Source organism: Scatophagus argus, chromosome 14, assembly GCF_020382885.2.
Source record: "Scatophagus argus isolate fScaArg1 chromosome 14, fScaArg1.pri, whole genome shotgun sequence".
NCBI lineage: Eukaryota > Metazoa > Chordata > Actinopteri > Scatophagidae > Scatophagus > Scatophagus argus.
The window spans coordinates 14788240-14804107 of record NC_058506.1 but is presented as its reverse complement, the minus strand read 5'-3'; the positions used below and the strand labels follow the sequence as shown (position 1 = coordinate 14804107).

The 15868-nt window shown below is 42.0% G+C and overlaps 1 protein-coding gene across 2 annotated transcripts; it reads left to right on the top strand.

The window, feature by feature from the left end:
• Positions 1 to 2072: 2072 nt before the first annotated feature.
• Positions 2073 to 15544, top strand: slc7a3a (solute carrier family 7 member 3a). Of its 2 annotated transcripts, none has more exons than XM_046410284.1 (12): positions 2073 to 2190; positions 9331 to 9964; positions 10094 to 10255; positions 10746 to 10929; positions 11041 to 11156; positions 11493 to 11715; positions 11813 to 11952; positions 12147 to 12249; positions 12477 to 12694; positions 12806 to 12972; positions 13163 to 13271; positions 13363 to 15544. In XM_046410284.1, the coding sequence occupies exons 2-12, from the start codon at positions 9598 to 9600 to the stop codon at positions 13515 to 13517; spliced, it is 1944 nt and encodes a 647-aa protein (XP_046266240.1). In that variant the 5' UTR covers positions 2073 to 2190; positions 9331 to 9597; the 3' UTR covers positions 13518 to 15544. The 2 variants fall into 2 exon arrangements, with proteins under 2 accessions (XP_046266240.1, XP_046266241.1); XM_046410285.1 differs by lacking the exon at positions 2073 to 2190 and adding an exon at positions 2949 to 3194.
• The last annotated feature ends 324 nt before the right edge of the window (positions 15545 to 15868 follow it).

Here is a 15868-nt window from a genome sequence, read left to right as displayed (position 1 = left end):
CATAAAAACCACAGCCAGGAAGGAAGCATCATAATAAGCACACATTGTGGCGCTACGGTGGCAACACTGGGTCTTTTTGTTTCACTAAACATGAATAAAGTCCTCTAATCTTTTACTTGCTGTAGTTTGCCATCAGGAAATACAGGGATTAAGAGGGGAAGAGGAATTCTGGCCGCAGGTGGATTAAACCTGTCCCAGAATAGTGATCTTGTGATGTAGATCTTGACCTGCAGGCGATCCAAAGTAGACATGACCGTAATTGGACACAATTGCAGCTTCCACGTGAATTACAAAAAAAAGAAAGGTAACAGTAGAGTCATACAGAGTTGCACTTAATACAGTTTATTACCTGTGTACAGCAAGAGGTTGTAATATACTTAATCATGAGTACATTTGAATTTAGATACAAAATAGAGGAAATGTTGCTCCTCTGTATCTATGATACTGCATCTTAAGTTATGACACACATAGTGTGAAAATGATTGTGAAGAATAACCGTGTTGCACATACAGATAAAATATACAGAGCACAACAGTATATCTTCAAATCCAGTGAGGGGGAGAAAGACATAAGAAAAATGAAGTTTAAAAACATGTACAACAACCCTGTGATACGTACACTGACCCTGACCTTCCTTATCAGTGAGAGCTGTGACCTACAAAACTAGTGAGCTTTGATGTCCTGAGTAATGAAAGCAGGCAGGCAGGATGGACACAGCGGGCCAAGGCAGAGATTAGGTGGTGTTTTGTTAGCAGCTCTAACGCTGGAGCCCAGTGTGCAGCCATGACACTTGTTGTGTTTGCAGAGACACCCAGTTGGGTTAGCCTGATAAAGTGGAAGTAAATTGAAAGAGCAACCCAAAGCAGTGTGACTGGGCAAGGACAAAAGGTGAGACGAGTGGCTACTATAGTAGGATCGGATAGGGAGCGATGGGCAGAGAGGGAGAAAATGCAATTTACAAATTCATTTTATCCAAAGTTACCTCTGGTGATAGTCTGAGGCGTGCAAAACAATTCATTCAGCCTTTCCCAAGGACAATAAAGAGAACAGAAATCCAAATGTTTTCACTTAAAAACAAAAGAGTTCGCAATATTAAAAATAACTTGAACAGTAAAGAAAGACGACATTTCACTGGGGTGGTGTGTAACGTGGCCGTGGACGCATTCATTCACAGCACAGATACACAAGTCCATATGGCCCTAATGTCTCTTGCTAGTTCCATCTTGTGAACACAAACTCACTAGCTTTATTTCAAAAAGGGGTCAGCACTGTGAATATGTTAATATGTTAAATAATAATAAATCTCATCAGTACGTCCTGTTTGGACCACAACAAGAACCTTGGACATAAACATATTTTCCATACAATAGTTTAAGAAAGGCTTGTGACTTTGGTCCATGAGCCTGAAAAATGTCCAATACTCAATTCTGTTCACATTTTTTTTTTTTTTTAGTTTTTAAAAATTAAATATTTGTGATGTAAAAAAAAAAAGAGTATGAGGCTTTTACATTATTGAAATTAGTGTCACATACACAAATTTTGGATGGCATTTATTATGGTGAGGCCTCAAGTCAGTGGCTGACATGAGGATAGAGTGTTAAAAATTACACTGTCTGACGCCATCACTGACTCTCCATCGCTCTCAGATCACTGAGCGCAAACACGAAAGAAATACTTTGGGTTTTTCCCTCCTTTTCTTTTCATCGAAAAGCAACAAAGCAATGGCGGAAATAGCGTTGGGTTTGGAGCCGTATACATGGCCGTCACAGGCAGGAGGGCGGAGGGGCTGACGCAATGTTTCCATATTTGGTGATTTCCACTACGGGAGAGCACGAGCTTACACACGAGCGTACACAGAGTACAATCCCTCACGCGCGTACACTTTCTGTGTTTTAAACGTTTTGTAGGCTCGGGGTTTCTTTTTATTTGTAGTTCAAGCTCTCGCAGGGTTACAGCGTGGCAGTGCAACCGTAGCTATATAAGCTATATTACGTCTATTCCTCCATTCATGATCGGAAAGCTCCGCCTCCCAAACACGTCGGTTTGTTTATACTGCCAGTCCCTCCCACAGCTGATGAAAACCGAGTCCACCCATAACCGGGCGGGTTATTTCGTCAGCTACCTAGACAGCGGTTTTCCTGTGCTTCTCGTCTGTGTCCTTTGACTGCTACCAACCAGAAGATATTTAAGGTATTATTATCATGTTCCATTCGTACAATAAAATATTTTATTTTTACTTAACCAAAGTCATGTCCCAGCGACATGTTGCTGCCAGTGTCGTGTACTTAACTACTAATACTCGTAGAAATCGACTGATGCAATCCTCCGTCGTATGTTGTCAGTTGTATTGGCGCACTAATGTTTTAAAAGATCATAACGTACCTAATTTTTTGCTTGGTGCTTTGTGTTTTAGAACAAGGCTGTTTATGTACGAGTTTTATATACATTTCTCAGGTTATTCGCAGTAGTTGATGTTTTGTAACGCGGCTTTATTTCTCATTTGAGCGGGGGGGACTGGTGTAGTGAACTGTTGTACGATGTTACACGGGCAACTAAAACAAAGTATAAACCCGAACACTTCATGAGAGGTGATCGTTTCCTTAAAATCCGCGGCTCTGCGCTTATTTCGTGCTATCACTTCCCCTTTTCATTCATTGTTTTGGTCCGAGCTGTTTAGCAAATCCTGCTAGCAAGGTGTGCTAGGGTTACGATAATGCTGCTTTCACAGACCTCCAGAAGTCGCCGAATATCTGAAAATCCGTTCCACTCTCGTTAAACAAAACATGTCTTGTTTTTTTTTTTAAACACAATTTTCTGCAGTTGTTTTTGAATTAATTTAAGTGAAACGAGTCAACTGATTTATAACTGAAAAGACGGATAGAAATACACAGCGTCAACTTTTACGAAGCCTGTATATAATAAGAATAGTACCAATAATAATAATAATACTAATGAGTCATTTCGTTTATATTCAATCAGTCTAACAATACTGTTTTCTGGTAAAAGCCGCCCACAAGTCAGACACCAGAGGCATGAGCTCTGTGTGTACACGAGGTAGAAACGATGTTTCCATAATCTCTGAAGGCAACATTGGCACCACGCGAGAACCGACCAAAGCCACGTAGCGCGCTGGTGTTTCGGTCCCTGACAGATGGAGATCAACTAAACATCGCCCTATTTGGTCAACACTGTCCGTAAGTAAAGCTATTTTCGAGTGTCCGAAAATGTAGCCTTTACAGTAACCTTAATTTGCAACACCCGCCGGCGCCATCAGTGTGGTTCATCCTTCCGGGATTATTCCGTAGCATGCGTTCAGGGTGTTCACCACGCTTGTGTTGCATCAGCCTATTGAATGCCATTCCGCATGTAAGAAATAATGTGAATTAAGTTTGTGGAGGTGAACTCGAGAGTACAAAGTTATGGTATGCAGTGTCACTTAAATCTGCGGCAGTTTGATGGGGCGAAGTGTTCCGTGAAATAGAGAGGTTACTAACGACCTGCCACGTTACTTTCTCGAAATCTAGGCTTAAATCACCATTTAGCCATTTTAGCTCAGGTCGACGCTAAATGACATCTTGGTCAGGGTTTTGTCAGGATGTGTCTGATCCAATCATCTGGTCATTTTAGCACTGTTCAACTGTAATGTATTAAAACCGAGGGTTAAGCTAAATATCAGAGACACCCCAGCTGAGACAAAAACTACAGCCGGCTTGAAGGTGAGATTTACAGCAGAGCTGCTGTTAGCCTGCATTAGAAATGTAAACCGTCTGTATAAAAGTGTAATAGTAAATGTGCTGGAAATCTATTGTACTGTAACCGTTGCAGCCTGTTAACAATCCCCATCATATACATGTTCTCCTCACTTTCTTGCGTCAGCACACATCACATTATATTTGAGGAGACCTGCTGGTGATTTTTGCCTCCGGAGTTGTGCAACCTGTGAGGGTCTGTGTCCTTATCAAGTGAAGGTTTTGTCTTGACAAATTGGCAGATTTTGTTAAATGCCTGTGAATTGTGTAGGGCTCTACCAGTTTTTGTATTCAAAACTTCCACGCAGGTATTTGAATAAATTCTTCAGCATGCTATCGTGCCCCGTACAAGCCCCCAATCAAAACCCCTAATGTTATTAAAACGATTCTTCATATTAAGGAATGAGCTTCAAATTATTTGGCACAACTTTGGAATTGTAAATGTATTTCTGGGAGAAGCTGGGAAGTGTGATAACCTGTTCAGTTGGAGCAGAATTAAATACTTACAGGACAAAATTACATATAACGCATGCGTCAGGTTTTTTCTGCTTATGTGGCCTCAACCTTTCTGGCTTGTACTTTGGTTCTGTGGCGTGTAAAGGTGTGTAGCTAAGAGGTTATCCGTTCTTATAATGCGCAGATTTGTAGTTGTGCTGTCGTAGCCGTTAATGTTGACGGTGTTGGCATTGGTTATGGGAAACTGACCAGATTCATTAGTTTGTCACATTCCAGTTCACAGCGGGAGCAGTTTTTGGCAGGCTTGGTGGTTTTCAACCAGGTGACTTAAAGGTCTTTCGGTTCAGTCTCAGTGGTCGGTCTGTCCGCACATTCTTGCACACAAGTGTGCACACATGGAGTAACAACACATACAGCCTCTCTGTGAAACTATATTGTACCTTATACATACAAACACATATTTCTGACTTAAAAGACACACTGTTCACAACTTCAAACACATGGAAAACCATTGTGTGTGTATGGGTGTGTATATATGTGTGTGTGTGTGATGATTAGTTCACTGACTTGGACAATCATAATGCAAGGTACCTTCCAGGGTCATGTAAGGTCAGCGCTGCTCTCTTCAGTGGATGTTTAGCCCTGCAGGGGACTGGACATTTTGTTCCCTTTGTTCAGCTGCTGGCCTCACAAATGAGGATACAGTCAGGTTATCTCTGCAAATATTAGTGTTCAGGGCAAACGGCTGCAGGCTTTTCCGATAAATCTAACCATTAAACTGTATTTCTATGCATGCTTTTGTGAAGAAGAAACAAGAATACCACATTGTTTCTGGCTGTAGGCATATTTTTTTTTAGTCGCACACTCATAAACTGTGGATGAATTCAGTTTTATGTTTGAGAAGAAAACTTGTTATATATTGTTTTATTTACATTTCTGAATTTTAGACTAAAATCAGAGTGGATATTTTTGGAATAATCTGTCTTGGGTTTTAAACTGGGAGCATATTTTGGGAGAAATTTACTACAGTACGATACCGCGGAAATGATCATTTAACTGTAGAGCTGCGCTGGTGTCGTTGTCAACAGTGGCAGTCAAAACAAAGCCTTACGTTGTTTACGGGTTTAACGAGGAACAGCAACAAGCTATAATGAGGTTAGCAGGTTTGCTACTTCTCCAGTAATCCTCTTAGAGTTTGTGGCAGGAGTTGCAACAAGGCTAAGTCAAGGAACAGGACCATTATCCCTGAAGCCTGTTGTAACCGGAGCACTCTTGGTCCAAATCTAACCATAGTAATCCAAGATAAAAAGCCCTATCACCATTTAAAGATACTGTGGTTGGGCTGTTGCTGAAGAAAGTAAACTTGTGTACAACAAAATCCCTTGTGCACACTTAATATTTGCTTACAAGTGATGTGTACTGAAAATGGCGCACAAGTCTTCTCATGTATACCGGATCTTGCACGCGGCATATTTATAAACCACACCTCCACTCAAACTGGCACAAATCTGCCCCACTTACGCAAATGGGCACCCTCGTGAAAACCACAAGAAAGAGATTAGCAACTAGTCGACATGACGGAGGCATCGATTAGGGTAAAGGTGGCTCTAGCATTGCTTATACGAGGCCCCCACCTCCTAAAGTGAGGTCAAACCTTAAAGTTTCAGGTCGGTAACCTTAAAATGGGAGCTGGGCCACAACGTGGTCTGCGGACACAAAAGAAAGCCTGATATTGAAAGGAAAATGCAACATTTCCTTACCAATGAATAGCATAGTTTCAGTTAAGCACCTTTGTCCTGCTCGGTGAACGTTATGTGTTGGGCGAACCCCCGGGGAGATCACAGCGAGCTGGGCACAGTAGTTTAGTAAAAAATGTTTATTGACATAACGTCGACACTCTCAGATCTCAGTTCCTGGTGTGCGAGTGGAAAATGCAACTGGAATGTCACACCAAGTAGGGAGTGGGGAAGCATATCCACCATGTACCAGTTTCCCATCGGTCTTCAGAGGGCTGAATGTTTATTTATTGGCTGCTTTCTGTGTTGTTTTTAATTTCATTGTTTGGCAGTGTTTGTCTTTTTTTTCCTCCCAACACTTAACTGTACTAGGCAGGATATTCTCTTTTGAAATTGTGTGACTAGAAGCGCTTTGATAAATGGGTTATGTTATTTTTATTGTATTAATAGAATATTGTCTTTGTGCTGAAACATTGTGAGACCTTGTATCCTGCGTGCTGTGAAGAACAGGACGAAATTAGACCATCACATGATCTAAGCCTGAAAGACTTTTTTTAAACCTTCCTTATTTAAAATTGTCTCACATACTGTACTTTTTTTTTTAAACTGACAGTGAATTTCCATAAGCTGGTCAGTAAGGGAATACACTGTTTGGCCACTTTGTGTTTTACTCAGCTACATGTGATGTGTCTGATTTTTCAAAATTTTTAAATAATCTTTCTTCATTTGTCCTGGTACTGTTCTGCTGTGGAGTTTATCCACACATTTCTCATTTCACTTTTCTCAGCACCACCTGAAAGTACGTGGAAGTTGACCTGGTTTCCCCAGGCAGGAATGAATGAATGAATGAAACATAATTCCCTCAAAATTTGAATAGGACGCTAGACATGTAAGCAAAACCAGTTTTAACTGTTTTGTATTACCTTCCTTTTCATTAAGTTCTTGAAGGGGAAAATCCTGAGGATTAAATTCAGATTTTAACTTGACACAAGGGAAGAAAAACCTACCAGACGATCAAGGTAGACGGTCATGCTGGTGGGTTAGTGTTTCGCGTCTTTGCTGCTTGACCGGTGAAGTGACTGATAGGCCTGAAACGTCTATCCGCCTCCTCAGCACTGACACGGGGGAATCCGCTGTCACTGCATTAATAGCTTCAGAACAGGTGCAACATTGCCTTTAAAGCTGAATCCTGACTTCAAGCGTCCTGTTGGAAAAACTGATGGCAGATTGATCGATTGATGATTTTTCTTGTCTGTAGATTGCTCCAAATCATTATAACAGCAACTAGTTTATCTTCAACCCTCAAGAGTCGAGTTAATCATTTACTTTTTTCATTTTACCCAATTGTTAATGGTTAGTCAGGGCAGTGGTAGTTGTAGTAGCGATAAAAATAGTGTAGTATTTGCAGAAAGGATAAACTTGCCTCATCCCTGACATTACAAACGTGTGTGCTCTTGTGTATTACCTAGAAGAACACTATCACTAATAATTAATAATCGTCACTTTACTAAAATGCGAAAGTAGGACGTAATCCAACACAGACAACACGCACCACAAAAAACACATGTAGTGAGACAACATCATACTGTTTTAATGAGTCATGCTGGATTGTTAGAGACAGACTTTCGCCCTCACTCATTCACATGCACACTCTTTTTGAAGGCACCTCTCAGAAGAAATCATTTACCCTAGAATGTAACATTTATCCGATTGTGCTCACAGTACATAGAGGAATATATCATCCAATCTGTTTCCATTTGTGTTTGTCCAACCAAGTCCCTCAGCAGGAGTTTCCTCATAGTCTTGGTTTAGCACTCAGTCCAGGTGGAGTACACCCAACACTGGCCTAACCTGTTTAAGCAACAGTTTCAGGCCAAAAAAAAAAAAAAAAATCTTATGAAACAACATTTGCATTTCAGACCTGGCAGCAATCTGTGGGACGTTATGTTATCCTGCAACATTCTTGGAGACTAATTGTCAAACAGAGTCGTTGCCCTCAGTGTTGAACTGCATTCAGTCAGTGATTTACGTCAAACCTCACGATCTGCGTGTGTGTGTTGATGCAGCCGGGAGCCTTTCCACCTTCTAAGACAAACACAGAAACATTAAACAGTGCATCTGTTCTGATCAGATGAGCTGTGCAAAGTGTCCTTGTCCTGTTATGAACTGTCCCACAGGTGTATGTATGGGTGCACGTGTTTCATAGGAAAGTAAATGTTATCATTCGGCCTTTCCTGAACTTGACGAGCTCATTGCTAGTGATGTAAAATGTGCTGTTGTTGTCCTTGAGTGTGGTTTTGCCTGTGTTTTTCATGTTTAATCACTGATAATGATTAGGACGGTAATCAATATACTGCATTTCGGTTAAGGAACAATAACAGTTATTACCCCACCACAGGTTTTGTAGAGACGGTAGAATCAAAGAGTGCAGATCGAGACATCAGATGTATTTCACTTCAAATGACATGATAGTCTTTATTTTATTTTATTATATTTTTTTTGCAATTCTAATTTAATTTCAAGGTTTAATTGCTAGCTTGAACTTTTCTTGTCGTTTTTATACGAGATATGGGTGCATTTTTGTAGATGCTGTGACTTTAATCTCTATATCAGCTTTCTCCCAGTACTGCTGGTTCTCCTTATCGAGCCCCAGGTTCATGCTGTCCTCCTCTCCCTTGTTTATATGAGGTCGTAGAAATAAACTGTATCATCGCTATATAGCCTCCGGCTTTCCCAGGCTTCTCCCTATCAGCTCGTATCTGCTGAAAAAACATGACACGAGTAGTTGAGTTGCATATTCTCATAGCAAGGGAGTGGTGAGGAACGGGACTAGGTGTTCTTTTTGTTTTTATATGGGTGTGCACCAGGGCAGGTTTATTTGTCATGGCAAAATTAAGATTACATTTAAGACTGGTAAGATAGCATTAGGTTTTCTTTTGTCTTCATGAGGTCTCTGTGTGCCCCACTGTGTTTCATCACACTGTGCTGTGAGAGGTGGAGCTATGAATTCCTGAAGTTGCGTAACTGGCATTTATAAGTTCTCTTTTTTGCTGGAGAGAAGAGGTTTGGGACACCTCTGGTGCTGCCTGTGCTCACCTGAAATGCATTTAAACCCAACTGACACATTGTGTATGACATCGACTATAAAAATTAACTTGACAGCTTTTGCTTATATGCATAGGCCAGGCGTGAGAGAACATGATGTTGACTGTGACTGTTCTTTCCCTGCAGTTTGAACGCCTTTCTTAGAAAATGTCCCCTGTTGGAAAGAAATTATGCCATAAATAATCCCACCGTGCCAAACACAGCTGTGTGAAATGTAATCTCTGGCAGTTACTGAATAGTTCCCTGTTTTGAGCACTTGTTTTCTTGTTTTGTTTTCTTCACAGGTCCTAATCTGCTGCTGCAAAATACTGTGACCGGAGACCTGCTGCTTCCTGTTTTCTGTGTGCTCGGGTGACTGTTGCCCACGTCAACACACCTACACTGAAGGATCAATAAAGAAAAACAAGTATTTGGTTTATCTGACCATCTGCCCAAATTACTTCAGTCCAGTCACACGTGTTCTGTTTAAGCTGTGTCAATCACACACGCCCACACTAGAAGGATTGAAAACACTTAGCCTAGTTTAGCACCCACACACAGTCACAGCAAATATGGCCGACATTCTGGCCAACTTTGGCAAAATGCTGCTGCGTCGCCGGGTATTAAACTCCTCCGGTGAAGAATCCCAATTCGCCCGTTGCCTGTCCACCTTGGACCTCATCGCCTTGGGAGTGGGTTCCACACTCGGCGCCGGTGTCTACGTCCTCGCTGGCGAGGTTGCCCGGGAGAAGGCAGGACCTGCTATTGTCCTCTGCTTCCTCATCGCTGCTCTGTCCTCCATGCTGGCAGGCCTGTGCTACGCTGAATTTGGCGCCCGTGTCCCCAAAACGGGCTCTGCGTACCTTTACAGCTACGTGACAGTTGGAGAAATCTGGGCCTTCATCACAGGGTGGAACCTCATTCTCTCCTATGTGATAGGTGAGCTTTCTGAACTTCAAGTGGAGTTGTTGCAGTTTTGCTGTAGAAACAACTGTGATGAGTTTAATACATTTTTAACCAAGTAGAGAGCTGAAACTGAAACTCTAACGTTTTTTTGTTTGTTTTTAGGCACGGCCAGTGTGGCCAGGGCATGGAGCTCCACCTTTGACAACCTGGTTGAGCAGAAGATCTCTGGCTTCTTCAAAGCCTCTATGGCAATGCAGGTGCCAGGGGGGGTGCTGGCGTCCTACCCCGACCTCTTCGCCCTCATCCTCATCCTGCTGCTCACTGGTGAGTTGGCCATAGCCAAGAAGAAATTCAATGCATTTCCGAGTTATTTTCTGTCTCTTTTTTTTTTTAATAACTATGAAAGTCTTATCTGTAACATTTAGCATTACAAAATCTGAGGAAGAACATGCCTCTTTGGTTGAACTTGACTCACATGCTGTAACAACAGGTTGTGAAATACATATTGGTACACTTCGAGCACTATGGATTCTTCATTGCCATTGCTAGCATTGCATTAAAAACATTTCATAACACCTAGAACAGTTGTCACACTAATATTGCACCTTGTGTGGCATGCCAGTAACAGTGTTAGGACAAAATAATTGGTGAATTGGTGTCAGTGACTGACTGCATGTTGGAAGTAATGAAGTAGGAACACATCCACCCACATAGCAGGACATGTTGTTACTGGTGCTGAATTCTCTCTTTTCTCTATCACATCACTCTTTCTCCTTCCAATAATCTCCTCTCATCCTGTACTTTGCGCCCTCAGGACTTCTGGCCTTTGGTGTGAGCGAGTCGGCGCTGGTGAATAAAATCTTCACCGGCATCAATCTGGTTGTTCTGGGCTTCGTTATCATCTCTGGCTTTGTTAAGGGGGACACAACCAACTGGAGACTGACAGAGGAAGACTATCTGAGTTTCATAAACCAGACCAACAGCAGCAGGACTTCAAAGTCAGTATTTGGCAGCTGCCTTTGTCCAAAAATTAAATCATAGTTTTACTTTTTTTTCCCCCTTCTTCTTCTTTTTTTTTAATGATATGTCTCTCTTCTTCTGCCACTCAGTATTGAGGAGGAATTTGGCGTGGGTGGTTTTGCTCCGTTTGGCCTCGCTGGAGTCCTGTCTGGTGCTGCCACCTGCTTCTACGCCTTTGTAGGATTCGACTGCATCGCAACTACAAGTGAGCAGTTTTACTGTTTCCATGATGATCACTGTGGGGCGGTCACAAAATCAGCAACGTAAACAATTAACAATAAAATGCGTGCTTCCCATTCTTCTTGGTTCGTAAAGTGAGATTGAACTAAGTCATGAATCAGGATTGTACACATGTTTTGTCTTGCTCTTTTTCTCTTTTTTGGGTGATACAGCACCTTGTTGATCTTTGTCAAGACTGTGCTGCAAAAACTGCAACATATTTTTGTTTTTTATGGATGTGGGTAATGTTGGTTGTGTGTTTCCCTTCCCTGTCGTGGGAGCGCTTCTTATCAACTAATTCTCTATGTTTCATTTCCCACAGGCGAAGAGGCAAAGAACCCCATGCGATCGATACCTATTGGCATTGTGGCGTCGCTGTTGATCTGCTTTTTCGCCTACTTCGGCGTGTCTGCCGCTCTTACACTGATGATGCCGTACTACCAGCTGAACACCCAGAGTCCCCTTCCTGAGGCCTTCAACCACGTTGGCTGGGCTCCTGCTAAATACATCGTGGCTGTGGGCTCTCTCTGTGCTCTGTCCACCAGGTAAGGAAATGGTTGTCTTGTTGCAAAATGTTGCTTTGCAGAACACTGTAAGCTTTAAATATGCAAGTTTTAATAAGAACTCTTGATCTTCTCTCAGTCTGCTAGGCTCTATGTTCCCTATGCCGCGTGTTATCTACGCCATGGCGGAAGACGGGCTGCTGTTCCGTGTCCTGTCCAGGATGAACCCTCGCACAAAGACTCCTCTCCTGGCAACCGTCACTTCTGGTATTGTTGCAGGTAAGCTCCCTGTGCCTATTTGTCCCTTTTACATGTTGTCATTTCTTTGTCTTTTTGTGTGTCTTTATTTGTGTTCCCTGTGGTGTTTAATTATTGTTTCTAGCCAGCAGCTTTATTTGCTGTGTCTGTCCCATGCTGCCAAGTCTGGCCAGCATAAATGTTTCTCACAATTCTGTTTTTTATGTATCTTACAGCTCTGATGGCCTTCCTGTTTGATCTGGCAGCTCTGGTTGACCTCATGTCCATTGGAACTCTTTTGGCGTACTCTTTAGTGGCCATCTGCGTCCTCATCCTCAGGTAAGCACCTTTATTGACTGTGGCCGCAGTCCCGACTTCTTCTGAAGTTGTAATCATGTATTAAACACTCTCTAGCAGCGGCTTCACCAACAGTCATTGCCTAATGTCCACAAAAACAATTTGAAAGCACAGCATTCTCTCAGAGCCTTTATTTACATTCAGCCAATATTTCTAGCCGTTAATCTTTTTCTTTGTACTCACTCTTACACACTTCCCTTAATCAACAGGTACCAGCCAGGCGCCCTGAATTCGTCCAGCCAGACCGAGAAGCTGGTGGAGCTGGTGGAAGGGGAGACGGTGGCCGCAAGTGGAGGGGACAGCGGTGACGAGATGGACGATAGGCCATCCCGAGAGGCCTTCTCCGCCAAGCTGCTCTTCTGCCCAAGTCGAAAGAGCCCAACACAGACCTCTGGGACCATTGTCTATGTTACCACTGCTGTTATTTGTAAGTATATCTGAGAGAAGACTGAAGAATGTTTTGACAACCTTATGTTTGATTAGGCATCTTGCCGCTGCCACTGTAACAAACTTTCCCGTCCTCTTTCTCTCCCCGCAGCGGTTCTTATCATTTTACTGTGCATTATCCTGGCCAACTGGCTCCCAGAGCTGCTTGCTGGGCACTCGGCCGTCCTGGTGCCATGCGTCATTTTGACTCTGCTCTGTGCTGTCTGCGTCATCATCATCTGGAGGCAGCCGGAGAGCAAAGAGGCCCTCACATTCAAGGTAACAATCAAATCTTCAGAATGGACCCTTTTTTTTCTTTGTGTTTTTTGAAAATACTACACTGATGGTGACTCTGGTTGCTTGTTCTGGCACACTTTTTCCCCCCGATTCCCTCGCTTAGCACTACCACCAGGACAACCAGGTCAATTTTAAACTATAATTATGCTGACTGTTTCTCTCTTCTCTCAAGGTCCCTCTGCTTCCGTGGTTGCCCCTGTTCAGTGTTTTTGTCAACATCTACCTCATGATGCAGCTGGACCTGGGTACATGGGTCCGCTTCACCGTCTGGATGGTTATCGGTACGCCTTCGTTGTGTTTACCATTTCTGATGCTGCACAAGCAACTGTTTTGCAACTGTTTTGTAACTTCTGTTGCCTCTCTTCCTTCCAGGTTTTGCCATCTACTTCTTCTATGGTATTCGTAACAGCAATGAAGCTTCCAATAGGAAGGAATCCCCGCGCAAATACGAGCCTGCGCTTCAGACCAAGAGCCCGATTTACAAAGGCGCTCCTGACGACAGTGATGTGGAAGCAGGCAGCCCTTGATACAGACTGACATAGGCCTGGGGAGCATTGCAGAGCATCTACGCTCGGTTTTGGCAGTCTGGTTGAACTGACAGCCAAATGCTACAGTGTAGGCGGCCCTGGAACGCAGCCCCGGGTTTAAAGGAAGGAGAGGCAAGAGAGCGCCACACACATCTTACCTCTGACTTGGAGGCTGATTAACTTGACGGCTAGACACTGTGGCAAAGCCACTTTCTGGCCCATGTCTCTGTTTTAATCTGTCTGTTTGTGTGCAGCGTTAGCCCTCTGGAGATCTACCTATAACACATAATTTGGACTTAACTAACAAAGAGTACAGCAGTGCTTCTCATGAAGCTTTGTTTTCTGTTAACTGAAGAAGAATGTTACACTTTAACTGATTTGGGCTTTACTGTTTGTCTGTTGTCAGTCTGCTGTAACCGTGTGTAGAGTCATCTGGCACACATACATTGCTTAAAAAATCTAAAATGATGTCTTGAGCCAGTAAGTGTGCAACTGTCGAGACACTCAGCTAGACTTTGTGAGCGCATAAGGAACATGAATAGTTTTCAATAGAGCTATCAAGTCTCTTGGTCCCCATTTATTGCACCTGCTGGTTTTTATTTGCATGTAAACAGGGTAGTACTGAAGCTGTGTAGTTTACAGTGTCAGCCAGGGTCAGTAGCACATGGTTGTGATGTACTGTGCTGTTCGGTGTCTGAGGTTGAGTTCACGCTTGACAGACCTGATGAGTTTTAACACACTATGGCCTTTGTGGTCCCCCCGCTCCCGCAGGACAGCTGCACAGTATTTGTATTTGGCAGCATTTTAAAATGGTATGAAATTAGTCTCATAAATTGTGCTTGTTTTTGTTGCATATAGACTGTGCTGAAATTGTATTTGCAAGTGTTTTGTGGCCTTCGTTTCAACCTGTAACAGGTAACTAAAATGGTCTGGAAAAGGCTTTTAACAGCTAAAAGGGTGACAAACAATTTTCAACCCGTAAACGGCCTCTTAAATGTTGGTAAAAACAAATATAATTTCTTTCTGGTTATTACTGTAGTGTAGACCCCATCTATCTCTCAGTCCAAAACATACATCCATATACTTATTTGCTTATGTTTGGTTGGACAGGGCATTGAAACATCTGTGTGAATTTTAAATAATCAGTTTTGTTAATTTGCTAATTTCAGATTTGGTTTAAACATTTGCACCTGTTTGTGTCAAATGCTTTTGCAAGGCTGTGCCCAGATGTTTTGCAGACCTGAGGAGGTTGATTGTGCACTTAAGAAGCTACTTAATCGCATCGACTTATCCGAGGAATAGCGCATTTAAAAATTCTGTCAACACACAGTTATTTGTTTTGAATTAACATCTGTCCATCTCTGTCAAGATTCACTTTGGTGTTGGGGAACTGGGTTTCTCCTTCCAAACAAGGGCCTGTCTTCAATCACCACTAATATATCTTCTTCACCCCCTTTTTTTTTTTTGGATGTTTTTACTTCCTTGTGAAAAGTCTTTTTCACAAAGGTTCTTGTTTAGTTTCAATTGAAACTTGTTCCTGGCAGCTCTGTCTGTTGAGCTCCCATCACTTGTATTTTATTCAACTTTATTCTATTTTTATTACTTAACTGACTTTTTTCAGATAAAATTGTTAATATTTAAATATTAGTATCGCTTGTGTGGGATAACTTTTGTTTTGCCTTTCCTTCTCAATCAATTAATATCGCTTTTTAGATGCATTTTAATTGTTACTTGTACAGTTTTTAGTGGGATGATCTTTTTGGTCGCAGTGTTCATTTAATATTTTCCTTTTGTTGCGCACGTCTTGCAGCATAAAATGATTTAATTGTAATACTTTGTGATCCTTCCTGACCAAATGAACGTGTCTTTGGAAACGTAGCTTTCCAAAACAAAGAATGACTGCTGAAAGTCGGTCTTAAAATTGTGTAATTTAAAATGTTTTTACCCCAATCCTCTGGAATTGATGTAACTTATTGTTGAAAGCATTTTTCTGTTGTTTCTAGTAAAGTGCTTCACTGTAGAGTGTACAGTATTTGTTTAAACTATCTTTTATTTGTATAATGCTGTAAATTATACAAACAGACTTTCTTAAAATATCACCTGAAGTATAATTTGGTAAGAGATGTTTTTTGTAAATTACACTTGAAGGCATTTTGTTTGACACCAGATGCTGCTGAAATCCAGACTGTACAAAGTCTACTAATCCCTTTTTTGTCCACATAAAATGGACCTGGTGGGCGTAGTATTGGAGCATTTCTGAAGAGATAATCAAAAAGATGTACCCAAACATTTTAGAAAATGCCCCCTCACCTCTTTAGACATGTCAGAAGTTGACGTATATCTTCCAAAAG

Coding starts and splice junctions, on each gene's coding strand:
- slc7a3a (XM_046410284.1), top strand. CDS start 9,598: ATGGCCGACATTCTGGCCAACTTTGGCAAAATGCTGCTGCGTCGCCGG. Junction 11,953..12,146: donor CACTTCTGGTATTGTTGCAG/GTAAGCTCCCTG, acceptor TGTATCTTACAG/CTCTGATGGCCTTCCTGTTT. Junction 12,695..12,805: donor TGTTACCACTGCTGTTATTT/GTAAGTATATCT, acceptor CTCTCCCCGCAG/CGGTTCTTATCATTTTACTG.